The sequence below is a fragment of the Corticium candelabrum genome, chromosome 1 (assembly GCF_963422355.1).
Source record: "Corticium candelabrum chromosome 1, ooCorCand1.1, whole genome shotgun sequence".
In the NCBI taxonomy this organism is placed as follows: Eukaryota; Metazoa; Porifera; class Homoscleromorpha; order Homosclerophorida; family Plakinidae; genus Corticium; species Corticium candelabrum.
Genome location: NC_085085.1, coordinates 11,429,903 through 11,457,856, shown reverse-complemented (window position 1 = coordinate 11,457,856; position 27,954 = coordinate 11,429,903). Strand labels below are relative to the sequence as shown.

Sequence of the window (27,954 nt, the reverse complement as noted above, 5' to 3'; positions counted from 1 at the left end):
TGACGTTACCTTACACTATGCTACGCTGGTGTTGAGCGTCATATTGTGAACCGGTCGTGAGACATAATGTTATTGGTATTTCTCGGTTCTCCTACTCTGGCTCATTGTCTCAAAAGTATCATTAACTGTCTGCCTTGCTTTCAAGCATACCCAAACTTGAGAAGCAATTAGCTGTGAAATTGTGGGTATATAATACGCTCTGATACAGGTGTGGTAGAGGATACCTTTACATATAGAAAATATGGTGTCTGATTTTTGTGAAAATTGAAAGTGTGACTTGGTAAGTGGAAAGTCTATATCGTCTATACGACTACCTGGACCTATAAGTACTATGCATAATGTAGATATGACGTATAGACAGTGGATAATTATACAGATAGGTGTAGGAGAGTTAAGAGATGAACGACTGCGCGTGCACTATTGCTTCTGATATATCGGCAAGATGATCTAGTACATGAGAACAAACAACTTTACTAAACAGCAATTGGTCATTGCTCATACTAAAATTGCCAGCGTATACTATAGTGCTAAAGACACTACCATCCATAACAGTCACATGCAAAAGCACTCATACATTATTATAATTAAACGTTAGTATAAAATTTGACATCGTTGTCCCAATCTTTCATTTGTTTCAACACACCTTTGGCTGTCGGTCTGTTCAATTCTTCCTTGTCGCAGCATGTCATTGTTACTGCCGTCCAAAGCTTTCCCGGATGCTTGTCTTCGACGGTGTCTTCTGACCATTTTAGAACGGTTAATTGATCCCGTAATGGTTCAGCACTCGCTTTCAGCGTACTTGGAAGTTTACCGAACCATATTTCAATTAGTACCACTCCTAGACTGTAAATATCTGCTGCGCTGCCATACGGTCTATTCTCAAAGACTTCTGGTGCCATATACCTAGAAGTTCCGGTAACCGTCATTGCTTGCTCTGCATCTTTTATTAGCCCCATGTCAGCTATCTTTACTGATCTATTGCCACCTGTCAGCTATACACACAAAAGCAAGCCGAGCTGTAGATATCTATATAAACTACAAGATGTATAGCTTTACATCTTACCAAAATATTCTCCGGTTTTATATCTCTGTGAACAACGGAGGCTTTGTGAAGATTACACAGACCTTCGGCTATTTGCGTAACTACGGCTCTCGCTCTAGTGGTAGCGCTGTCTAGCTTGGCTGGCGCTGCGTAGTTCTCATTCAACTCGTGTCGTAAAGTTTTACCATCGCACCATTCAAACAAAAGAGCCGCACGCCTTACACCCTCAAAATTTGCAAATACGACTGTACCTAAGAGCCTTACCAAGTTTTCATGTTTGAACTTCCTGCGGCATAAATAACAACTGCATTGCATTTTAAGTAATACGTGCTTAAGATAGTGTGCAAAGTGTTTAGCTAAACGTAGGCAGAGTCACGATCGTCAGCGGCAGGCCTCTTTTCTAAGCTGCATGCGCTATACTGCATACTGTCTTAAAAGCAAACAGCGTGCAAAGTAAATGTTACAGCAATAAACATGACTACATACAATTTTACATTGGAGGTGCGTGGTTCTATACAACTTTACATGCGAGAGAATAGCAAGACGCGCTCGCGCACGTCTGTGTCTGTGTGTGTGCATGTATGCGTGCGCGTGCGCGCGCGTACGTGCGTGTCTGGTGTACGTTGGTCAGCCACCTGATCGTGTACTCTCGTAAACGTGTTACAGCTAGGAGCGGATCTAGCAGTTGCATTTCCGTGTGCATGGTCTGAGTGGTCAGGTTGTAACTGTGATGTGTCTCCCTTTGGTGTTGCTGCAAACTAAAGTGGTGGTAATATTGCACAAGAGAGAATGTCAGGAAAACATATCAGAAATGAGAAAGAACAATTGTTTATCTTTTAGTCAAAATCGTTTATCTGTGTGTTGTATTGGAAAGGCGTCCAAGGCTTTTGGGTGTTTACGTCAAACAATTTTTGAAGTAGATATTTGCCAGTTGGTACAAAGAGGAAAGTTTATGAAACCGTTCTTTACCTGTTCTATCATTCAGAGACGTGAACAGTGAATTCTGACAGTTTGAGATGTTTAGAGTCTGTGACAACCGTCGTGTAAGAGGTATCCAAGGTACAAACAGTGCAGGAACCACATCGGTTCACAACAGCTAGCAACTGCATTTGAAATGACAGATAAAATATCTGATATTTTGGCAAAACATTGCCTGCGTTGGCTCGCGGTCATGTGGCACTAATGGATGATAACAGAATGCCAATACAGGTGCTATTCGGCGAGTTTCTCTCAAAGAGACCTTGTGACGGTGTGAAAAGGAGCTGCCGAGACTAAGGCTGTGTCTCCACTTGTTGCTGTTTAGACATGTTTAACGTTAAACATGCTTCTACTCTAAACATGTTTAGCTAGACGGCGTCTATTTATTCTGAACTATTGAAAGAATTATCTGGGGCTTTATTGTAAAGCGCGAATTCGTTTCTTGTGCACCAGACAGCCGGAGATCCCTTTTTGAGAACAATCAGAGACACAAGTCTCTGTCTTCGACGAAATCGCTCTCTCCGAACACTCTCCATCAGTCTACGGCGTCTCTAGCATTGCCTAATTCTGTCTTCTTCATGTTCGGACTTAAACAGGTTGTAAACATGTTTAAGCCCTAGTGGAGACGCGCCCTAACTTTTGCTAGATCTCAAGTCTATACAATTACCCAGTAATGATTGGTACATATGTTTGGACAAAAAAGGGCGAAATGGAAAGACGCTGTGTAGAGAAGATCTGCAGTAACCACCCTGAATCAGAAAACGAGTCATATCAGATTTCGGTTCTGTAGAACGTTGCATATCTTCCTGCCAAGATTTTGGCAGATCTTTTCATTAAAAAGGAGACTTGACAAGACATACTCGTTTTGTAATCAACACCAATAATCACCAGATAGTCATATTTGACATTTTGTCCATGTTCTTTTTGACATCGTTATCACCGAAACAGGCAATTGTCTGATTTGATTGACGGGTCAAGGTTCAAGGTGTGTGTGTGTGTGTGTGTGTGTGTGTGTGTGTGTGTGTGTGTGTGTGTGTGTGTGTCTGTGTGTCTGTGTGTATGTGTGTGTCTGTGTGTGTGTGTGTGTGTGTGTGTGTGTGTGTGTGTGTGTGTGTGTGTGTGTGTGTGTGTGTGTGTGTGTGTGTGTGTGTGTGTACCAAGCTGAACATCTTTGTCTCTGTAGTTCTTTCCACCCTTTTATATGGTTTGGAAACAGCAGTACTTCTGGAGCCGCAGATACATTGCTTACAGAGCTTTGTTATGCGAAGCCTCCGGTCAATCCTTGGAGTGTCCCTATGGGACGGGAAGAGAGACACCCCCATCAGAAAGATAGCCAACCTACAAAGAATTTCCACCATGCTGACACAGAGACGTCTTCGGTTATTGGGGCACATCTTGCGCATGAATGAGTGTCGTCTACCAAGGAAGCTTTTGGTGTGTATATCACCCCAAGGTAGACGTTCAGTCGAAGGCCAGAGAATGAGATGGAACGATTTGGTACTGAGGGATTTAAGGAATTGCAATCTTGATGGGGTTTGGAGGATACTAGCAGAAGATAAAAATGAGTGAAGGAATCAGATCTGGGCTGCCACACAGGAAGTAAATGTCAAGAAGGAAGAACAAGAGAAACACAGCAAGGATGAGCAGAAACGTCGCTACGAAGCAAGGCAAACGACATCAGAGTTTGCTTTACACTGCAGCTTTGATGGTTGTGGATTTACTGCTGTAAATCATGCAGGCCTTGTAAACCACCAGAGACAGAAACATGGTCAGTCCTTGACTATTCAATGTCAGTACTGTCACCAAACATTTCGCCAACAAGGCCTCCACAATCACGAGCGTTTCTTCTGTCAGAGAACATCCACTCCTCCGATATGGCCTATGCTGACCTTGGCCTGCATCGTTTCTCATTGAAATGAACGCAGCGTGAAGTGAAGTGTGTGTGTGTGTGTGTGTGTGTGTGTGTGTGTGTGTGTGTGTGTGTGTGTGTGTGTGTGTGTGTGTGTGCGCGCGCGCTTGCGTGCGTACTTGTGCATGGGGTGCGTTGTGTTTAGAAGGCTCTCCTACTGTTTATTCTAATGTTTGTCTTTTTGTGATGGTATACATTAATACTTCATGTTGCTTTTTAGAACCATAACGAATATTAGAAATACAAAAAATAAGTGCATTTACCTGTAGACATGTAGAGATATGTATGAATAAAAGGAAACATAAAAAAATCAGCAGTATACAATAATGTATTACTGTTATAGTATCTGTGATTATATAGATATTTTCGACTATCTATTAATTATCAATGGTTTGTAAACTCCAGAAGTTAGAATTTTAGAGGAATGAACGTATGTGTATAAGCGTACGCGTATTCATGTCTATATGATTTACCTGCAACTTTCTCGTTCATTGACGAAGAGTCTTGCAGTTGCATCGTTCACTTCGTTCTGTAGTACCTTTAGAGCTGCGGGTACTTGCTCTTCTTTGCTTTTCAGCGCAACTTTGTACACGGTTCCAAACGCACCGTAACCTTCTCGTTTGCGTACGATTATATCATCTTCTTGATATTCATGGATGTCGAGATCAATCAAAAATTTGCACAGCGCTCCTTTTATGGACTGACAAGATTTCAGCACTTTCCAGTACATAGGCTCGTTTTTTGCATCATGTTGTAGCCGATCTCTTAATTCTTTATTCAAACGTTCTATTTTCTCCGGAATTATGTTGTATACATAATATATAGCGTGAGAAACAGTAGCGATGTGACGCTCCAAAAACGCTTTTAGGTTTTCATAGTTATGCTCTTTTTGATGACGGAGGAATTCATCATACCGTTTTTCCAGTAATGACCGGAACTGATAATATCTTACACCGCGATGAAAAAGCCAACAGATTGTTACGGGCTGAAGAGCGACACTCAGTGGCAAAATAGCCATACCGAGGATAAACAGAGGGATTCCGACCAACAGCGCACGACAAACTTTGGCAACATAAGATTCTTCTGTTACATCTACAACGACTTCGCTTGTATCTAGACAACAGTTGAAGTCTGCTCCCATAGCTCCAAAGTGCTCAAGAATTTGTGTCAAGTTGTTCTTCACTTTAGGACTGTTCGCCCACTCAACGATGCTGTTAAAGCCAGAGTAATGAGGTATACTTGCTATCACTGCACTTTCCAAAGTCTCTTGCAAGAATTTCGGATCAGTTTCTAATGGCCGTCGGGGATCTACGTTAAATTTTAGATCTTCGTAACTCAAAACTTGAGCGCGACCCTCTGGCGACTGAAGATAGTCGTGTAGCTTCAGTGTCTGCTGCTCTATTTCTGCGTTTAAGGTTACTTTGCATTTCTTCATTGCCTTTTCGAATTCCATAATTTTTTTCATGTCATTAGTTTGCTTTTGTTGGCGCTCTTCAATAGGTAACTTGAACTGACGGATTGTGTTTTCTAGGCTTCGTTCTATTTCATCTACATCTTTCTTCACCATTCTGTACAGCCAATGTTCAAAACAATTTATTGTGTAAATTTTTAGTGCGGACAACGGTACCAAATGGCACATGCATGTGAATTAGTGGATTTGGTTCTTTGGACATTAGCTAGACGCATGAGGGGATTTGGTCCGGAGCGGCGTTGCGAATTCGTTTTTTGCGAATTTCGCTCCTCTATGCGAATTTTGTTTTGTACCAATTGCACGCCCTCGAGAACTGTATTAAATACTCTGGCAATACTTATTAAGATATTGTCTGCGACGTAACAGTACATCTGCAATTATAAGAAGACCAGGTCGTTGCTGAAGTATATAATCTTTACAGCAAAAAAGTGATATATTAACACTTTGTTTGTCTTTGGACTATCGAAAATAATTGTGTTCTTTAGCATTAGGTGGAGTTTTTTAGCTTAACCACCATTCATGACGTAATATTTAATGTTAATAATATTCGATGACATATCTAGTGTTCAGGCGGTAAGACTTTTGTAATTTACATGCAGGCTAAAGCCTGGTTCACAGTACGACGCCGGAACAGTGTCCTGCGAGCGTCCTGGACACTGACAATGACGCTCACACAAGCGTCAGCAAAGACGCTGGCGCTGGACCATTCACAGTATTGCGTTTGACCTGCGTCCATCGCACAAAGAACACACTGCGACAGTGGTCTGGCGCTGTAAAGTAACCACGTGTGTTCAATGTACTCGCGACAGACATGGACGACGACGTTTTGCTTTTGTTGCGCTGCTGCGCCGTAGTCTCGATCAAGCGTTTTTCTTTCATCCCTATGTCCTTGTACTCCATTGACTAAAATTTCCAAACGCAGGGAAAACCACGCACACACTCAATGAAAACTTCCATCGACGAATCAATGATCGATGCCATGTGAACGAATAGAATACGTCCAGTGACTGACTTTCGATTAGTTGAAACGGAGCACGTGATGTCATCGGACGCTGGGTCACTTCCGGCTAGGACGCTCGATTAGAACTTTTCTCTATTCCAGCGACGTGAACGTTCGCCTAGCGTCGTGCGAGCGTCGAAAGAGCGTCGCGAACGCTGACATGTTCACAGTGTGACGCTGGCGCTCGCTCATCGTCAGCGTCCAAGACGCTCGCACGACGCTATGTCAGCGTCGTACTGTAAACCGGGCTTAACCGAATCCACTACCGAATTTTGGTCTGGAAAACCTTTGTAGGCGAACCAAATCTGCTGCCTCACCGGCATGCATAATAGTGTTGCTTACTCTAAACTTTTTTGTAGCATCTTGTCCATGCTAGATGGCAGAAGGGTTCTCAACTTATCACACAAGTTATTGACATCTTGCGTGTTGACTCCGTATTGTCGTGCTTTCAAAGCAAATAGCGAGTTCATTGTAATCAATTGGTCTTCTTTGAAACCTGGCCATGTCGTTTCAAGTTCTTTGCAGAATCGAACTTTAAATTCATGCCTTTTCGCTTCTTCCAAATTGCTTTTGCAGAACACGTCCCACTTGTTGAGGACAAATATGGCAGAGCGAGGTGAAGAAAAAGCCTTGGAGTCGTTTGTAACAGCCTCTAGCAATTTTCCAACCTATACAACGTTACGTGCATATATGTAGATGTAGGTACAAGTATGTATAAGTGAACACACCACACACACACACACACACAAACAAACAAACAAACAAACACATGCACGCAAACCAGTATTTTGCCGAAGGCACATTGCCAATGGACTCGCATCTCTATCGAGGTCAATCAAATTGAATTGACAAAAATATCATCTCTGATCAGTTGTACTATGATAACGTCGTGCTTCTCTCAAACCCTCTTTGTAGGAAGGCTTCAAGTGGAGGGATGCGGTGCTGCAGTCTTTGCGCTTAGTAGAAGGTATTGCGCACTTCCAGTTGCTAACCAGTATGACGTATAAATAACGATGCTCTATCGTCTATTTGTTGTCAGGTTAGACTTTTAGAAACTTTAGTGTCTGTGCTATCAATGGACTATTGCCATGATCATGATCTTGATATAGCTAAAAACTTGAATTTTCGTATATCGGGTTGTCTTTAGCTACGGATTACGAAACCTTTTGCTCTGTCGAGAAATATTATGCCACCATGCTGCATTGCATGCATGTATTGTAAAGTCCAGAGAAGCGAGATGTTTCTGAGAGTTCAATCCAGCAACATTATTCGTGTTAATATTCGAAAACTTTCTTGGCTATATTGCAGCGTCCGCATAACTTTTGCAATTTTTCGTCAAATGTAAGCGTCTTCTAGCCTCGCAAGCCAGGCTCTTCCGCACAGTCGCTGAGCTAAGCGCACGTGAATCACACGAGGAGGAGGAGCTTTTACCGGAATTGCTCCAGCGCGAGAAGAGCCTGGTCGCTTTCGAAAACGTCATAGTGACGTGGGACCCCGGATCCAGTTTCATAGCTTGGATAAGACTAATTCGATTTCCTAAAGAGCTCGTTAATGTAATTGCGTTTGATACATGAAGCGGAGAGGAAGCCCTCCACAGAGAGCACTTCAACACGAATGCCAGTGAAGCTGTTGATGGGCAAACTGCTGATGAATAATGAGCCCAGAAATGGCCTACATGGGACTGGTCCCCTGAACCTACTCACTCCAGCAACGTTTCCTTCTACTGAACTCATCTGCAGGTTTGCGCGAATTTAAACCGACGTAGCAGTGTCCACCACTCTTGCGCGTTTACTCTGACATCTATAGTCTGTGGGGGAAATGGTGTGAGAACTGCCGGCCCTGTTTCATCAACGGTTCATCAAATCAGTGGAACGGAGTCCACGTCATAATCAGATTGGTGTGCATTGCTAACGCAGTTTACCTGACGATACTTTCGACTCATCAAGCATCTCTTTTGTACGGTATTGGCTCTCCTCACGGTGAACTGGAAACATCAAGGCGTGGGAAACAGCAATGCAGTGGATCTACCATGTTCAGGAAGTGTAGAGTTGACGCGACAGTCGTAGTTGATTGTGTTGTGTACTACGTACGACTTGTTTCAATGCACGGACTCTGATTGCTACATATTTACACTAATCGCGTACAATGAGTTCATTCCTCAAACTACCGCGCTGCAGATTCGCCGGTGTACTGTTGGCGAAACTGAATGCTGAAAAGGAGTCGTGACACTGCAGAATTTAAATGGCTGAGCTGTCCAGATACGTGCTTGAAGCGAACGATAATGTCAACTACGTACTTCGCAAAAAAAAGCAAGTGCTTGAAGCGATGTCGCGTGTTACTCAACATACATGTTTAGCTAATCGAATTAGCTTTATCAAGCTATGGAACCGGATCCAGGGTCCCACGTCACTATGACGTTCTCGAAAGCGACCAGGCTCTTCTGGCGCAGGAGAAATTCCGGTTAAAGCTCCTACTTCTTGTGTGATTTACGTGAGTTTAGCTCAGAGACTGCACGTAAGAGCCTGACTTGAGAGGCTGTGTTGGTGTGGGTTTCGGAGACTACCGAGGCTCCTCTTCAGGCATACGTAGACCTAACTCATCGTCTGGTTTGTTCGTCCTGTAGGGTGTTGCTCTTTTTCAGATGATTCCCTCTTAACAAGGTCAAGTATAAGAGATGGCTCCAGAATTCGTATTGCCGAATGTCACTTATGTATCTGAACGCGTGTTTATGCAAGTGTGCGAGATACTTGAGCTTTCAGTTCTCTATAATAATACACTATTTTGAAACACCGACACTCGTAAGAAAGAAAAATCGAGTTTCCCTCAACACGTACGTATCTCTGTAAGATATGCGGAGAGAGCGAACGCGTCAAACACATCAATACCTATATAAATTATCGCTACGGCATGAGAGAATCTCTATCAAGTACCTTTTTTAAAAAGTGGAAGCGGGATAACGGCAACGACTCTGCCGCATGTTGGAGAGTCAGATAATAGAAGCTAAACTCGATCGGTTCTGCAGGATCTGTCCGAGGGAGATCGACATGTTGGAAGACGAATTAAGACGATCTAGTTTGATCATCGACGAGTTGCCCTTTGGATGACATCAAAACGATTCGAATAGACGTATGATTTCATTGTGAACACCCTACAGTGGCAATTCATACTTACCGCTACATTTGATCGCGAGGCACATGCGCACGATATCGGTGTGACCGCTGTAGGAGACCTTGACCATGGCTTTGTCGATCTCTGTGGCGCCTCGACCATAGAACACGAGCACGATATATTTGTGTCCTCGGTGTGCGGCCATAAGACCGTGTCTCCGTCGATGTCGGTGGCGTTCCATTCGTAACATAGTTGTATGATCCGTTCTTGACCGTTGCAGGCGTTCGATCGTGAGATCATGACTTCGTCGAGATCGGTCGCACTCCATTCACGGCAGAAATGCATGATGTGATCGTGGTTTTCGGTGGCGTCCTCGATCGTCATGGTGTCAACTGTTTGTCTCTTTCAATTCACGCGGCATAGCTGTACTGTGTTCTTACGTCTACGTCACGGCCCGGTCGATATCGGGTCCGCACTCGCGACATAGCTGTACAACGTGATCGTGATCTTCCTCGGCGGTCCAGGCTATGTCCCCGTCGATAGAAGTAGATTCCATCTCGTGGAACAACCACACCATGTGTCCGTGACTTTTTCACACAGCTCAGCCCATAGCGCCGTCGAGCTAGGTTGGTCGCCTCCAGTCAAGACATATAGATGCACGATGCTTTCAGGACAGCCGCTTATGAATACGGTTGCGACCATGGCTTGGTTAACCTTATTTGCACCCCATTCGTGGCAGGCTCACTATATGTGTTCGTGGCTAGTGCGTGCGCCGGGTCACTATGGCCCGGTTGACATGATGGCTTCTATAGCTTTCTATACATAGGCGCACGACGGGCTTGTGACCATCATCCGCAGCCAGACCATTTAAACCATTATTATAATATAATAGTGAATAAACAGAAAATAGAAATTGAGAATGCATGCAGTTTGTTTGCAAAAGCGTGTCTTTCTATCTTTTTTACATGCAATCCTAACTCTTGGAGATTATGCATTTTTCAGGGTAATGCATAATGCATATACAGCAGACGAATGTCCTTTTTCACCCATCCTTCGTCCCTTTGTTATATCATAGCTCGTTTGCTGTTCTGCCAGCTTGGATATTTTTTCAATAGCAAGACTTTGAATTAAACTCTTGCTAGCAATTTCCGCCGACTTTACTCATCACTTGTACTTGTTCGCTTTTTAGTTGCTAACTGAAGATCTGCACAATCGAACCAATATCAGATTGCGCTGCCACGTAAAATAAGCATCGCTGGCAACTACAGTAACCTATAGTGTATTATGATTTTAGTCCAAATTTGAATACTTGTATACTCATATCTACTGATGAACTAATGCGTACTCCACGGCGATACACTTACCTTTGCAGCTTCTTCGGCAGCTAGTGTAGAATTGACAACATATATGAAACCGCTAGCAACTCCTGTCTGGTACCGTTTGGTGATGTCACTAAAGCGAGCATCATCTGTAGTTCCCGGACTGTCCACAAGAGTCATATGCTAAAATCAAATGTGTTAACTATCATATGGCGTTATCGACTTGACCGCATTAAACGCACAAAGTGTCAGTCCATCAGTAATGTCCATTTTCTACTCTTAATAATTCTTATTAAATTATTAATTAATATAGTAGCCATAGTAACTGGTCAAAGTTATGTGCCGTACACATGTATAGCTGAAATTTTGTTGTCTTACTTGTAAGAAGCTTTGAGGCCAAAAGATTTCTATTTTAGAACATATGTCTTCATCTTGGTCTTGCGAGGGCACACCGCGACCTTGTTGAGCGTACTCCTTTAAAAGATGTAGGCCTTCATCACTGCACAAATCCAACCTTTCAGCTTCTTTCGTTTCGAAATGTGCTATGGCAAACTTTGTGCCATCGGTTGAATGCTTGATTTCACACAGAACTGCAGTTGAAGCGTTGTGGTGGATAGGTAGGATCTCTGCACCAAGTAATGCGTTTACCAAAGTGGTCTTGCCTGACGATGTCGATCCTAGAAACAAATTTGGATGGCCCCAATCAACAACAGGTATTGTATGTTATCTACTGCAACATGTGCTGACTTGAAATTGCAAGCGTTTGCAAGTCGAGCAAAGTTTAACATTAATTAAACGTCCTTATTTATGAAAACCTTGGTTCAAAATTTATTTACATATTCTAAAATTCTAATGTGAAGTATAATAATTTAGTATTTAAATAATATAACGAATAATTTGATTATTTAGTTGCTATTTCTTACCAGCTACTAGTATGGACGGAAGACCTTCCTCACAGTCTTTCAACTTCCAATCTTCACCTGATATTGACTCAGCAGGCAGAAATTTTTCAAGAATAAATTTATACTCCTCTTTAGTAGCAAACTTCCGGACACGATCGACAAGATCGCGGAGTGTTTGCCTCTTTTTAGCAAATCGTTCGTACAGTGTTTCGACAGTTGACACGAAAAGCTTAAAGAACAAGATGTTAAATGTATTAACAAATTAAGCACAGGACAAATGGTAAACGTACATTGTACATCTTTCCTCATTTTGTAAGAAATATTTTATTCTGGTTCATCGACACGTACCGTTCAGCTGTTTAGGCTAGTGTGTGCTGATTAACAAGGGCTGAGACTCATAACAGAGAATAGCAGGCAGGAAAGGAAGGGATCATGGCTTCTGGAACAGATGGTTTGTCAGCGGGATTCGTTTGATTAAAACAGAACAACGGCAATGCTAATAAGCAAAATTCTTTCTGAAGACGCAAGAGCAGACCCAAAAGCTTGATCATAGCTCAAATGGACTGCTAGAAGTATATTATATGACAGGGTACCACACAGCTGGTTATTCCACTGTCCTCAGCTGCATAACTTTCGTCCAGTTCTGTGTAAATATTTTTCAGGTGCAATAGAGTCGAAATGATCGATAGTAAAGCGTACTTTCTTAAGAAACGGTAACATTAGGACGAGGTTCATGCGATCAGGCGACGTCTTTGCTGAGATTCACTTCCTTTCTTTCTTTCTTTCATCTGTATGACTCATAATTCTCTCAGGACGGACTTTATAAGCAGCGCGAGCGCAGTGACATTGCCAAACGTAAACTTGTCAGTCATATACTTTCTATGAATGATTTGATGAACCCTTATGGCAGAAATCCTGATCAGCAGCACGAATTGTTGCACATAGTTTATATCTTGTCTGCGGGCATCCAGATCAATTTTGTTCTGGTCAAATATTTTCTTTTGCACGCTGTATGGAGCCAACATAATGGACACAACGTTGGAGTGACGGTAAGACACTTGGACAGCATCACCTGTCTGAAACCGGGTTACAAGTATGGTGTAAAAAGACTAAAGGTTCCAGCAAAATGTCTGTGGCGCATTCCGTCTGGAGTCTTTTGTAGAGTGTAGGTAGTTGTTCGGACCGACTTGGACGTTTCTGGTTCTCTCTTGGGTAGCGTCAATACAAATTTGATCGACAGAAATTAGCGCGGTTGAGAGTTAAGACGGATTAATTCGACGTATTAGGATGTCTTCTAGCCCAAGACTGATTGGTTGTCTATGTAGTAGTTGTCTCCTATAGGCATGTAGATGGTCTAAGACTGTGCATGATTCTCTAATATCCTCCCACTCCACCATGCAGACGAATACCTTTTCAATTTACTGCACAGTTGCAAACAAGAGCGAAAATTAGCAGAATCCTGTTCCTGCAAAAATAGAACCAACACTTTTGATGAAAGGTTCTAGGCAAACTTCTTGAACAGATGCTAAACATTTTTGCGTGTACACAGGTTTCTTCGCCTGCTGTTCTGGAGCAAAAGGCTTAGTGTCAGTCGACGTCTAGCTTAATCAGCTACTGCTTATGGACATGACAGGATCAATACGGATGGTTGAATACAGCAGTCTTCTGCTGCAACTGATGAACTGGTCGCGTCGCTATGCTTTTCGAACTCTCTACTACAAAGGATCGTGCGTATCGCGTTGGTATGTATTCTGTTGAGTTATTGTTCAGTTCTTCTGTAAGAGCTGGTATCGGTATCACACGTTTATGCTACAAAGAGGATTTTTACACCAAACTTCTGCGCTTGCAACGGAGCAGGTCCGTGACTACTCAAATTTGTCGTTACAGTGCATGGTCCCCTCTCGAAGGAACGAACCCCGCGTAAAATTCTCAATGACGTAAACGCTACAGTACCTTCCAGTTTATTGAACACACACGCCCACACCAGTTCCTTGTAGACTGTATGTGTCGTCGCTCTTCGTAACGCTCTCAGCGATCGACGATTTCTTGCCAATTGAAGCCGCTTCTAGCGCTAGTGTTTCTCTCTAAATTCTGTTGCATTTGCACCAAATCCAACCTAAACGTTTCCTGCACCGGGCGCTACACGTGGAGTGTGTCGACTTTTCCCTCAGTGTCCATCATCTGCCCGCGTACACTGTTATCTACTGCGCAAATCTACACTTAGAACAGAATCTGTCTAAATCGAGTCTATGGTATAGTAGTTCTTAATTTTTATATGAGGTCAATTATCCAGAGAATTTTAATAAAAGAATGCAAACAAGTATAAAAACACTGAAAAATGAAAGATGAATCTATGGTTGTCGCATGACCATGTACGGTGTGCTGTGACATCTTTATGAGTTTGCTCATACAGACTGAACGATACGTCATCCCTACATTTCACCATTTTCTAAACACTGTGTGTTTTATACCCTATTTGGAAAATGCTGCAATGTAGTGATGATGTATTGCTCGTGCAGTCTGAGTAAATTTATGAAAAATGTTACAGCACACCCTACACATTGATCTTGTCTCTATTCTTTTTCATACGACAGCTCTATACACCTTTCTCATTTTTTAAAACTGTTTCATACTTGTATTTATTAGGATGTAGTATATTGGAGAGACAGGTTGCATAGTAACATAATCCGGGGTAGAGCAGTGTTCCTGGATGCGGTAGATTAGTGGCGCGAGCACTAGAAATATATGTGAGTTGGGTTCACTACATTGGCGACGAGGATGGACGAAGCCACAGCGAGTGGAACATCAACAACCACACCAATGCCTCGGGCAGCGTTCGGCAAGCTAAGCGCCTTTGATTCGGAGTCCGACGAGTGACCGTAGTACGAGGAATGAACATTGTGCTATTTCGAAACCAACGGCATCACGGATGAGTCCAAAATGAAGGCAGTTTTCTGTCAGCACTCGGCGCACGCACGTACAAGTTACTGCGCAACTTGACGGCTCCCGCCAAACCGAGAAAAAGGTCTTTCACAGATCAGAGGGAGGCTCTGTCCAACCACTACAACCCCAAGCGTTCGGGCATAGTACAGAGACTGCGATTCAATTTGAGAGTCCGACATACGGGTAAGTCAGTAGCAGAGTTTGTGTCCGCGTTGCGCGCGTTATCCGAGTTTTGCGAGTATGAAGAGACACTGAACGAGATGCTCTGCAATCGTTTAGTTTGTGGTATTGACGATGAGCGCACGCAGCAGCGTTTGTTAGAAGAAAAGAAGTTGTTGTTTGCGCGGACTTTGGAAATAGCGCGCGCTGAAGAGGCGGCGGGAAAGAATGCGGGATAGATAATGGCGTCCAAAGTTGTTGACACGACAGAAGAAGCGGAGGGTGTACACCGAATGCAACCACAACTGCCCAAAACTTGTTATCGTTGTGGATGGTCAGGACACTCTCCTACTGAACGCAGGTTCAAGGAAGCAAAATTTTTTGCATGCAAGAAAGTGGGACACCTTAGTCAAGTCTGTAGATCAAAAAGGCAAAGCAAGAAATCCAGTCGGATTATGAAAACACAACCAAAACCGAAAACCACACATCAGGTGGAACGGGCAGAGGATGACGAAGAAGAATCTTTAGAGCTGAAACACATATACTCTGTAAGCAAACCCTAAGCGGTTCCCTTGACGACACAAGTGAAAATAAACGGGAGATGCTTGACAATGGAGATTGACACGGGAGCAGCAGTGACGGTAATTAGTGCCACAACGTACAAGACAGTGTGGGAGCCGTCTCCTCCACTTCTTAGAGAGAGTACCTCCATACTGACAGCGTATGGGGGCAGAGTAATTAAAGTATTGGAGACTATCAAGGCCAAGGTACAAGGGGTAGACAAGGTCCCTCTTAAAAGACTGGAGTTACACGTGATGGAAGGAAACGGACCCAGTGTGCTGGCTAGAGATTGGTCACGACACATACGGGTGGGTTGGAAGGCACTGTTCAGTCTACACACACACACACACACACACACACACACACACACACACACACACACACACACACACACACACACACACACACACACACACACACACACACACACACACACACACACACAGTAGTCTAAAGGAGCTAAAGTCCAATGGAACAGTAAGGATTTGTGGAGATTACAAGACAACGGTAAATCCCATATTGAAAGTTAACCGACACTCATTGCCGGACACAGATGACTTGCTGTCACAGTTAGCAGGATGGGTAGCATTCTCAAAACTAAACCTGAGCCGAGCATACCACCAGTTACGTCTGCAGGAATTCCCAAGAACTGACAACCATCAACGAGCATAGGGGACTGTTTCGGTATCACCGGTTACCGTTTTGGAATGGCCTCGGTACCAGCCATATTTCAGAGGATTGTGGAAGCCTTGTTAAAGACATGTCGGGCGTCGTGGTATACCTTGACGATATCTTGATAACGGAGAAAGGTCAGACTGAGCACACGGAGAGCTTGGGAGAAGTTTTCAAGAGACTAAGAGACACTGGGTTGAGATTACAACAAGACAAGTGTCAGTTCATGTAGGATTCTGTGGTGCATCTAGGACATTGAATCGACAAAGATGGATTACTCCCCACGGAGGAAAAGATGAGGGCCATTCGAGATGTACCGATACCACGAGGAGTATCAGAGTTGAAGGCATACCTTGGAATGCTGACTTACTACAGTAAGTCCCTTCCAGATCGAGCGACAGTGTTGGCACCGCTGCTTGCCCTTTACAGAAGGGAGCAACATGGAAATGGTCAGAGGATGAAGACAAGGATTTCTAGAAATCAAAAAGGTTGTTTACATCGTCTCGGGTACTGGTACACTACAATACCAAGTTACCACTGTTGCTGGCATGTGATCTCTCGCCTTTTGACTAAGTGCCGTTTTGTCGCACAGGCTTGGAAATGGGCATAAATATCCCATTCCCTTTGCATCGAGATTGCTGTCGCCAGCTGAAAGAATTATTTACTGATTGACCGTGAAGGGGCTGCAATCGTGTTCGGAATTTCAACATTCAACCGTTATATCTATGGCCGACACTCTGAACTTTTGTCTGATCACCAACCACTGAAGGGACTGCTCGGCGAAGGACGAAGCATTTTAGTGACGGCTTCGGCACGGATTCAACGGTGGGCGCTTCTTTTGGCGGGATGTCAGTATACCTTTCGCTAAAGAGCAGGGGAAAGCACAACAATGCTGACGCACTAAGCCGAGTGCCCCTACCGGATCTACCAAACCATACATGCCAGCCGGAAGCAATGCTTCACGTTTTGGAACAGTTGGAGAAATTTCCAGTTACAGCTACGCAGATTGCATAGTGGACCTCCAACGACCCAGTGCTGTCTCAAGTGCGAACATGGGTTAGAGAAGGCTGGCCACTAAAAGTAGCAGAAGATGTACGTCCGTACAAGATAAGGAGTCACGAACTGTCTGTGGAGGCTGACTGTGCAGTTTGAGGAACCAGGGTTGTGATACCGCCTGCAGTCCACTCGCAGATCTTGACAGAGCTTTACGAGGCCCATCCTGGAACTGCTAGGATGAAAGGATTGGCAAGCGGTGTGGTCTGGTTGCCAAGCATTGACGCAGAGGTGGAAAAGCTGGTCAGGAAATGTTAAATATGTTAAATGAACCGTTCAAACCCTCCTTCAGCGCCATTACACCCTTGGCAGCGGCCAAAAAACTATGGTCGAGAGTACACGTGGACTATGCAGGACCGTTGCTAGGATCTATGTTTCTAGTAATAGTGGATGCACATTCAAAGTGGATTGAGGTTTACAACACAGGGCAGGCATCTACAGGTTTGGTGACGGTATATAAACTGCGACAAGCTTTTGTTCAACACGAACTCCCCGACGCGGTAGTCTTGGATAACGGGCATTGTTTTACCAGCAGAGTGTTTTCAGAGTTCATGAGGCAGAATGGTATCCAACATATCAAGGTTGCACCATATCACCCAGCTTTCAATGGTCTAGCAGAACGTGCTGTCCAGACATTCAAGGCTGGAATAAAGAAAATGATAGTGGATACTTTGGAAGATTGGAATAGTGGTTTTATGTTTGCATACCGAACAACACCACACACCGCTACGGGAGTATGTTCAGCCGAACTCTTGATGGGACGGAAACTCACTCGCCTAGACTTGGTCAGGCCAGGGTTAGAGGAACGGGTGATAGATAGGCAGGCCAGGCAAAAGGAAGGCTATGATCGAAAAGCGCGGGACAGAGTTTTACAAACGGGAGACACCATTTATGCTCGGAATCATAACAAGGGAGCCATCTGGATTCCTGCCAAAATAGTGGAGGCGACAAGGCCATTGTCATTTAGACGTCAATTGGCAGACCAAATGATAATACGTAAGCACCAGGATCAAATCCGGCACAGAGAACCGCCAACTGCTCAGGACAAACTGGAGGCCAAAGTAGGAACTCCTGAGCAAGGAACTAGGTTAGGGAAACAGGATGTAGAAGCATCACCATCTCCAGATTTCGATAAACAACCACAACCGGAAACCATTCAACCAGATGATCAACCAACCGGAAAAACAGCTGGAGAAGTACAACTGCGACGATCATACAGAGTGATCAGACCGCCGGACAGACTGGACTTGTAGTAGTAAGTAGTGACTATATTTGGGAAAGGAATGTAGTAGATTAGAGAGACAGGTTGAATAGTAACATAATCTGGGGTAGAGCAATGTTCCCGGGTGCCGTAGATTAGTGGCGCGAGCACTAGAAATATATTTTGAGCTGTGTTCACTACAGGAGACTTCCAGTTGATCACACTGTGGTATCTTAATTGACACGGACGGACTATACTGTAAGGTGGTCTATAACTTATTATCAACTGGTACATTTGTCGTGTTTTAATCGAAAGCAGACGATTCTGGTGTAATTGTGAAGACAAATGATATTCGTGGGATACAGCCCTCTCTGCAGCTAAGAACATCAGTTCTAATAGTGGCAAAATTTGTTTCAGAAAAAGAACGACGAACACTAATAGACTTATTGAGATCATCATCAGCTGTCCTGCTGTCAGAAGTTGACGAAGTACGGCGACTTGCGAAGCCGCGTGCGGCAGTTTCGTTGTTGCAGTGGTGTTTCTGTTTGGAAGCGTTGGACACAGTGCGTTAACTAGGCCCTGTCCACACTAGAACAGAATACGGATCGCGATCCGATTGTGCTACACTTGCAGCTGGATCGCGATCGGTTGAATCTAATTAGAAATAGTGGGCGTTATCTCCACGTACGCTACGCGTATAGTTGGAACATCTAACCTTCCTCACTCGTCTTTGTTCTCGCTCACCTTACGGCGCTGTAGCAACGCTTTCCACAAGCAAAGAACCCACCCGTACACATCGGTCATCAGTCACGTGATTCCGAAAATTGAGGCGGGGGTAGCAAAGTGCAGTGTAGACTCTTGCTATCCCTAAACAGCGTTGCTGTCTGATCGCGATCGGATCACGATCGGATCACAATCCAGTTGCCAGTGTGGACAGGGCTTGACTAGTGTAGCGTGCCACCCCTCCCTCTTCTCGACTTCCGAACGGCTGGGAAACTTGTAAATCAATTTGATCAGTACAACAAGTTTTGCTTTGTGCATGAGTTTTAGAAGCAAGCAAACATTTAACAATTATTAGACGCAGATTCTAAATCTCTTTGTCAACACCCACTCATTTCTGCCCTAGCATAGGACAGCGACGTTGTTCTGTATTTACGCTATCTCCTAGCAATAGCTACCACAGCTAGAACTTGGTATACGCGTTACATAAAAAATTTGCTAAGTTTTGAAAGTCGATGGTTATCTCTCATGTTTTAGCAGTGAATACTAGATGCATTTCTCTTTATAGAGTGCAATGTACGTAAAACAGTAATTAGTTAGACTCACTGGTTCTTCGTGTTCGATCCAACCCTTGCTGCGGTAATGATCCAATAGAGCTTCGAGACACTGAAACCACGAGTTGAATTGTCCAGACAGATCAAGATCGTCACACAGTTCAATCAGATCTCCGTAACCCTTGGCGAACACATCCTGAACAGTTGGCAGGGGTGGTGTCGACGTAGACATTTTGCAGCTTCCACTCTTTGCTATCACTCTGTGCTTTGGGCGAATTTTGCAATGCGCAAGCGCGCTCTGATCTGATTTCTTTTACAATTTGATTTTATTTTGCGTTTATTTGTTTGTTAATCATTTTGCTTTGCGTTCATTGAGAATTGTTCGATTATTCGAGTAGATTCAGATGCTCCAAATGCGTATTTGTTTACCAACCGTAATCAGATACCGACTAGGTATGCAATAACAAATGCAAATCATTCAAGATAGTCTAACGACTTTCAAGATTAAGCAAACGATGTAGTAGTATCGGTTGATCTATAAGTTATAAGAGTATACCGCAATCTACAGATAGAAAAGCAAGTTGCAATGGCCGCTAACGATGAAAAGGCTGATCTCTCCATGAAGGGTATCGACACTCCTTAGTAATTCCATCATGCTGACGCTCTTATTGAATTTGCATCTGTTTATGTAGAAGATGTGCCTCTCAACGATCCAAAACTTGTGATGGACATGAAAAACATTGAGCTTGTGCGCTTATGCAAGCGGCTAAACATACAATTCGACCAGCCTTCTGATCAAGGACGCTCACAGTATGTAGAAGCTCTGTTGCAGCGTCTCAGTAGGGATGGAAAGTTTAATCCTGCAAAAGCTGTAAGATCTGATTAATTATCTTAGAGTTGTGCTATATCTGTACCCTAGTGAGTTGCTTTGGCGTATCACGCAACGTCAATTTGGCTTCCTATTTTCTCATACCGCTTTGACTAACGTATACAGCACGCTTGCGTAATCTGTTTCGTTGGCCATTGCAACTTGAAATACGCAAGTCTTTACTAATTACTCTAGAGTCTCTCGCCCCACCCATAAAACGCACTTCTCTCTAGAGTGGCGTTGCCCCAAGACCAGCTCACTAGATCAGCACGACATAACTCCTCTAAACCTTTCACATTTCCCTTTCTGCACATGTGGAGTGCTCGTTACGTAGATGAATGTTTACGAAAATGGGGCGTTGCACGTTGTCTTAGCACTAAAATTTTAGCTAGAGCAAGCTGACTACCTCACAACTAGTCAAAGTGGTAAGAACGCACTATGAAGATTATGGAACATCATCAATTGTGAAGACGATAGCTCACAGCATTAGCCACACAACTTACGCACCTGAGCACGCCCCACGCGCCACCAAACCCTTGGAGGTTTGCGTCTTTAGTAGCTCGTTCTCGTTCGCTGTCCCGCTCATTCAATGTGGCGACGATGCGTGAAGCTAGAAGTGCATGTGCGAAACATATTTCTTCTAAAAAATTTTCGAAACCGTTTGAGAGTGGCTAGACGATATTGTGGGGTTTTTTTTAATATCTTCGACCACTTTAGCTTGCAATGTGGCATCGGCTTCTTTGCAACTCCACTCGACGCTGCGCGGGATTGTCCACGACACCGCACAGAGTCGGATATCGTCTAGTTTGACTATTACGTACGTTGTATCCGTTGTGCCATCTCCAGGTCTCTGGCTTTGGAGAGGAGTTGAACATTGCTTTGCTTTGCGCACTCGAGAAATCCCTTGAGTCCAATGTTTTTGGCCTGCTGTGGTAGGTCGTGTTTGGAGGCTCTATTCGCATTGAATCGCTGAGACATGTACACAATTTTGTGAGTATACACTATAGATTGCATTTCTCTAATAGGGCGATATTTTGGTATTTGGTGGTTAGTAGTAGAGACCCACACGACTCTGTGGTTATGTATGTACTGTAGATTATATTTCTCTAATAGAGCTCACATTTATAGAATCACGCTATCTATAGGCTGTGTGATGGCATTATTGTACACATTCATAGATAAAGATGAAATTTATTTACACATATGTACTGGTTGATATTTGCTAGGAGAATTAGAATATCCTTATTGATGTCTGCTAGAATATAGAAGACACATGTATACCTGTTATTTAAATTAAAGGTGCACAAACAGTACGCTAGCTTCGGCATCACTAACAGCACAAACCGGCGGCTGCCCAATAATTTATTAGAGCTAGTGTGTCCGATTTATGAGAACAGCTGCGGAAGTAATAAATTGTTGACATGAACGGCAATTAAGACATCAAACGATCAAGCCCAATCTAACGCGTGTGGTTTCTGTGTAACTATTCTCTACATTCATGCCTTTAGATAAAAGAAATTCTTGTGTTGGTATGCGTGGCCGAGCGTCCGATATCAGATTGAAGACTCTACTTCCCTGGGGCAAGGTTAATACCAGGAATACAAGGTCTCGTGGCCCGGCACCCTTTTGGAGAATTTAGTGAAAGGACTTTCATACGCATGCTCGCGCAAGGGCCCAAAAACACATGCGATACCCTGCCATTTAGCTATATAGTAGAGCGATATACACGTAACACGTGTATCTACATGCAGAAGCAAATCTTTCCGTTTTTCTCTTTGAGGTATTTCTCTTAGGTATATGATCTGAGCGGCGTTGTTTTAAAAATTAATGTGGTTCGTCAATGCATGCATTCTTTATTAGAACAAAAATTCTTTATATAGCAGTTTATGCGAGACGTTATTATTCAGAAATGCGTTGCATGTTGCAAACTATATGCGCGACTGTGTTCTTAATTATCTTATTACACAACTCCAATTTACGTAACGTACACTTCCATGTTGGTAAAATTATGTTGTTTATAGTTGCTCATATTGTGTTGCAACCACTACTCTTAGCTAAGATAATCGCTGCCTTTTTCTTGCATTTTGTAGCCTTTGGCGTCAGCGCTGGGAAGATTCAAAGAAAAGCGAACTTGCTTACAGGAAGGGATGCTTCCTCTCATCGACAAACTAGAGTCCTTCCTCAACAGAAGAGATGTGAAGCATTGGTTGGATAAACTAAAGATTTCTGAAAGGGAAGAGTGGATTGACCAAGCCACGTTCAAAAAGATCAGAGAAAAAATTGGAAAAGAAGTACCAAAGTTACTTGTTTGTGGTAACACTCTCTCTTGTTTACTGGGATGTTAGAGCAACTTTTTAATTAATAATTGCTTTGACAGGTTGTACATCTGCGGGGAAAAGCTCGATGTTAAATGTTCTTCTGGGAGAAGAAATACTTCCCGTTGGGCATAATTCTACCACTTCAGTTCTGTGCGAAATATACTATACAGAAAGAAGGGACGAGAAAGCTGCACTCATACATCTCAGAAATGGAGGCAAGCGAAAGCTAAACTTGCGCGACGACGACGATCGATCATTGTTTAAAAATTACGTTCTCAAAGGACGAGCTTCATCAAAACTTGTGGAAGGTTCTTATGATGGACGAGCTTTATCTAAACACGTGGAAGATGCTAATGAAGACGAGGAAGTTTGCTTTAAAGTGGAAGTGCTGCTGCATTTAGACTTTCTTCAGGTCAGCTATATCTACTGTAGCTGCATTATGCCGCATATTAGCACGACTAGCTGATTTTCCCTGGCAAATTAACACACACAAACACACACACAGAAAGAGAGAGGGGAGAGAGAGGGGGAGAGAGGGGAGAGAGAGGAGAGAGGAGAGAGAGAGAGAGAGAGAGAGAGAGAGAGAGAGAGAGAGAGAGAGAGAGAGAGAGAGAGAGAGACGTTACGGAACTGAACGGACTGCTGTCCGTGACATATGCCAAAAGTCTGGCCAAGCGAGATATATATAATATTATATCCTCTTCTCTATCTAGTTTACAAATACAAACAATAATTTACACTAGTTGAAAGGCTATCACAAAGCAGTTCTTTTAGTTAGACAAATTGTTGCAGTATAAATAAATTGTTGCAAAGACTTTCTTTTACCGTGCAAAATCGTGTGTAGTAAACGCACTGCAAGAAAAGCCATCTTGACTTTAATTAATTAATCATATAAGTGACATATATACGTGTAGTACATAATTATTGTACTTTTAAGATTTGAAATTTATAAATGTAAATATATTTGGATTCGTCACGATGAGTTTAAGTCATTGCTTTCATTTTAAATTCAACATGCGATTGAATTAGGATATTGTGCTCGTGGACAGCCCTGGAGTAACAGCAAAAACGGATTTGGCGGCTAGAGCGAATCTACTGGAGCATTGCCGTCACAATACGCATTGCGGAGTTGTCTATGTTCTGGACCCGGCTGCGAGATCAAGTGAAGAAGCTTCCCAAGTATGTATAATATTGATTGAATTAAATAATTACCTATTTAATAAATCAAGTTGCTAAAATCATCTTGCTACTTGAAGAGTACATGCAGTCATGTAGATAACCAGCTTTCACTTCAACTAAAGACCAGTGGGGATCCAGACGAGGGCGGGGCGCACGTTCCCCTTTTAGACGATCTGAAACGTCACACAGGCGAAGAGTGCCGTTTATGGTCTTGTGTTTCTGCCATATCGCTTCTCGGCTCTAACAGACAAGAATATTGATGACCTCTGTACAATCTTTAACCCATCTGCCGTATACCGTTACTTCGGACGTCCTCCCAATTAGTAAACTGTGGAAGCAGGAGTGGAGAGTGGCAAAAGCTGCAAGTGAAACACTGCTGGCTACATTAACAGTGACATTAAAAAATGCTAACAGAGTGGGTTTCCTAACGTACACAGAGTAATGCTCATTCTTCTGGTCGCACCAGTTGCCACTGCTTAGATTATAACCGATGCTGCGAACAGCCAAGAAGAATACTGCCAGCAAGCCACTTAAAGACCCAGAAAACAAACTAAAGATAACTAAAGTTTCCCGCTTTCAATTTAATATTTAGCATGTCAGAGTTCCTATTACATCTGTAGTAAGCGTTTGACACGTCTACATCGATGGAGAAATCTTTCTCCGTTCGTGTGTCAAACAGGTTTTGGCAAGCAGGTAGTGCCTCCCCTTCAGTCACGCAGGTCCTGGATTCGCGCCTGAAGACCTTTTTACACTTTGAAGTGCACTTCGCAGCAGATATGAATTGGATGCGCATTCACTGCGCATTAACCCATTTCACACTACTCTTAGAAAACGCAATCCACGTACAAACGTCATACACACGTCTACCGTTGTAACGTACGTTAGATCCTGCGTTTATCGTTCACGTGGCTGGCAGTCTCTTCGCGCGAAGATAGTTCTCTATCTCTAGCTAGTTACAGTACGATCATCTATATTTCAGAAGCACAGGATAGAGAGGGAACGTAGATCTATACTGCTGCCTACCGCTACGAATTGGGTAGGCGTAATGCCGCGTGCAGCTTCCAATGCGCCACCTTCGCATTATCCTCGTACCAGACCTTTCTCGCGCCATCGTGCCCAGTTTCCGTATGAAACGACAACGCTGGAGAGTACTCAACCTTCTACGATAGTTTACGATCTAGAGTATAAGCTCTCATGATTTACTTTGATTAGCGCACTTGCTCCAAAGTTCAACTGCTGCGATCACAAGCACAGCTACTAAAAATTGCATTGTTTCTTAACTTAACTTAATTAATAAAAAGCGATTAATTAAGTTAGTAACATGGATAACTAGAATTTCGTGAGCAGGCAGGAGGACTTGTAAAAGCATTTGTAGAAGAATCTGACAGCTTTGCAATTGCCGGTTCGGCTCTCTTTGTCGCAAACAAATGGGATCTAGTTCTTGAGAGCAACGAAGTGCAGGATGTTCGAGAAGTACTGTTGCAGCAACTAGCAAAGCTATGGCCTGGATTTCAAGAACATCAATTAGTGACTGTTTCTTCCAAGTTATCGGCGCGTTATTTGGCGGTAGGAGTAGTTCACCCACACATTGAAAAGTTATGTGAAGGAATTGCAGATATACTCGCCAACGGAGTTGAGAACATAATTATGGAAATCGCCAAGTATATGAACTGTCACTTCATTATGATACTTTCTTATTAAACTGCTTACATATGTTTATTAGGTCATGTTTCAATCTTCTGCAATTAATCTCTGACGCTGTTTCCCGCACTTTACGCAGTTTAAACATGCCCGTAGCAAAACGAGGGGCCAAATGGCAACGAGATTGGCGACGCCTAGAGCGGCAACGAAACGACTATGACAACGGAAAATTAGGCAGCATGGTGAACGAACTAAAATTCAAAATAGCCAGTTTTTCTCAATCTTTGGAAACTTGTTACAAGTCAGGAGAATTAAACAATACAATCACAGAGATGGCCGAAAAGCAGGCTAAACACCAAGGAGACTTCACGTATTCTGATCAAGAGAAATCTGTAGTTATCTTTTTTGCTGAATCTCTTCTCGACGCAATAAAAAATCGTCCTGAATACGCCGAGCTTAAGATTTGGTGCAAAAACGAACTGGAAGTGACAAAGGCATGTTCTGAAGTTGGATTGCATATTCCTGACTTGGCTACCTTTAATAGTACGCAGCAGGCTACTGTAAGCCGTTGCATCCGGAGTTGGCCAAGAGAGAATGTGCTGGCACGTTTTTCGTTGCTTACATTGTCTACGTTGTTGCTACTGCCATTCAACTTGGTCGGCATCCTTATACTTTTGCCTACTCTGGGTACTTATGATTTTTATAAGATTGTACCCACTTACTTCATAGATGACTTATACGTCAAACTATCGTTTGTGCAGCAAGTAACAAAAACTTTTACAAAAACATTTAGTGATTTGATTCGTGATAACAACTTGAAATTGATCAAGCTGTTGGAAAATTTGCTATCGCTTGAAGTTCCTTCTGTAAACATGTTACTTCATGAAGTTCCCACAAAACTTGCTAGAGACTTTGCAGATATAAACATGTTAGCACAACAAGACGAACAACATGTACAGGAATATAAGCGTTTACTCGATGAAACAACCGATATTTGGAACCAGCTAGCAGTCAAAGTCATCAAACTAGACGTTCACAAATGGCAGAAAGATTCGCTCACACCATTACGCTCAAACTCCAGTGAAACGTCGACCGCAACATCACCATCAGAAGACAAGGTTTTCGATGCACGTCTGCAACGCTCAACGCTTACCGAAAGGCTTAGCGAAAGCGTAGTAGTTGAAAAAATCGTCAATCAAATGTCTACATCAGCAGCTGAAATTCAGAAATTACTGACAGTGGTTTTAAACAAGTAAACATAACAGTTCCAATATAGCTTGCATGCTATAATATTTTCATTTTAATTACAGCTTTCAACTCAGACATGAAAATATCGTTCAAGTTTATGGATCCGTGCTGCTCGAGCCGGAAAATTTAACTATTGGCTTACTTTTTGAGCAATATGTCAAATTGCAAGCTTCAAATGAAATATTTTTGAGAGAAGAACAAACTCCAAGAAAAGTCGAAAGAGTCAATGAGATGGCGCTTCAACTCACAAATGCTGTTTGCTTCTTGCACGATCGTGCAATTGTTTTCGGTGGCTTCAAAACGGACGACCTAAAGGTAAAAACTAGTTTGTTTTGTTAGCAATGTTATTGTGTCAATACGTTTGTGACAGATTTCTTCTGATGGTGCGATTAAACTTGTTCCTCCTCCATTCAGCAAACCGTTGTGGTCTTTAACATCCAACCTCGACGGTCCCTTTCACAGCGATGTTACATACGTTGCTCCTGAAGTTCTCTTACATTATTTGTACGACGAATCGGCTGACATCTACAGTCTAGGGATTATACTGACGGAAATATGGAATGGTCGTCGTGCTTATAACGCAGACCAAACAAGTTCGATTGGATCAGTTTGGGAGTTTATAAACAGTGGTGAGCTGCGACCAAGAAGCATTTTCCAGCTGTCAGGAAATTATGAGCTTTTAGGCAGTAAGAAGACTATAATGCCATTAGCGATTGGATGGCAAGAGCTCGCTGATTGGTGTTGGAACAACGAGCCTACAGAAAGACCAACAGCAGCGGAAGTTTGCGAGAAACTGATGCAATCGTTCCAGGAGTCGCAACTGTTTGAGACAAGAAACATGTAGACAACAATATATGTTTACCTAAAAACAGCAATTTCTTGGCTTTTGTAACTCTAGTCCTTGTACGTGACAGCTGATGAAACTAGTAGATAGTGCATGGTAATTTTGTTTTCATTTGGTGACGTTGTTTACTGTTGAACGTCGTTGCACTATTTGTACACGTAGCACTGCACAAGAGTGACGTTTATGTTCGTACATCTCTGGCATGTAATTTTGTCAATTTGGATTAATGCTGTTACCTTAAGATTAACTTGACAAGCATTTGTC

General features: G+C 43.0%; 2 protein-coding genes across 2 annotated transcripts; both read right to left on the bottom strand.

The window, feature by feature from the left end:
* Positions 1-430: 430 nt before the first annotated feature.
* Positions 431-9,892, bottom strand: LOC134198230 (uncharacterized). Its single transcript, XM_062667592.1, has 5 exons — positions 9,572-9,892; positions 6,743-7,068; positions 4,403-5,497; positions 1,064-1,328; positions 431-992 (listed from the first exon to the last, which is right to left on the bottom strand). The coding sequence occupies exons 1-5, from the start codon at positions 9,890-9,892 to the stop codon at positions 585-587; spliced, it is 2,415 nt and encodes an 804-aa protein (XP_062523576.1). The 3' UTR covers positions 431-584.
* Positions 9,893-10,819: 927 nt separating this feature from the next.
* On the bottom strand, positions 10,820-19,824 carry LOC134198223 (uncharacterized). Its single transcript, XM_062667584.1, has 4 exons — positions 19,645-19,824; positions 11,751-11,958; positions 11,206-11,504; positions 10,820-11,010 (listed from the first exon to the last, which is right to left on the bottom strand). Exons 1-4 carry the CDS (start codon positions 19,822-19,824, stop codon positions 10,843-10,845), a joined length of 855 nt encoding a protein of 284 aa, XP_062523568.1. The 3' UTR covers positions 10,820-10,842.
* Positions 19,825-27,954: the final 8,130 nt, after the last annotated feature.

Excerpts from the sequence above, each read along its gene's own strand:
- LOC134198230 (XM_062667592.1), bottom strand. The coding sequence starts at position 9,892 with ATGACGATCGAGGACGCCACCGAAAACCACGATCACATCATGCATTTC. Across the intron at positions 7,069-9,571 it reads CCTCGCGATCAAATGTAGCG|GTTGGAAAATTGCTAGAGGC; the intron begins GTAAGTATGAAT and ends AACGTTGTATAG. Across the intron at positions 1,329-4,402 it reads AATGAACGAGAAAGTTGCAG|GAAGTTCAAACATGAAAACT; the intron begins GTAAATCATATA and ends TTTATGCCGCAG.
- LOC134198223 (XM_062667584.1), bottom strand. The coding sequence starts at position 19,824 with ATGTCTACGTCGACACCACCCCTGCCAACTGTTCAGGATGTGTTCGCC. Across the intron at positions 11,505-11,750 it reads TCCGTCCATACTAGTAGCTG|GATCGACATCGTCAGGCAAG; the intron begins GTAAGAAATAGC and ends ATTTGTTTCTAG. Across the intron at positions 11,011-11,205 it reads GGCCTCAAAGCTTCTTACAA|CATATGACTCTTGTGGACAG; the intron begins GTAAGACAACAA and ends ATTTGATTTTAG.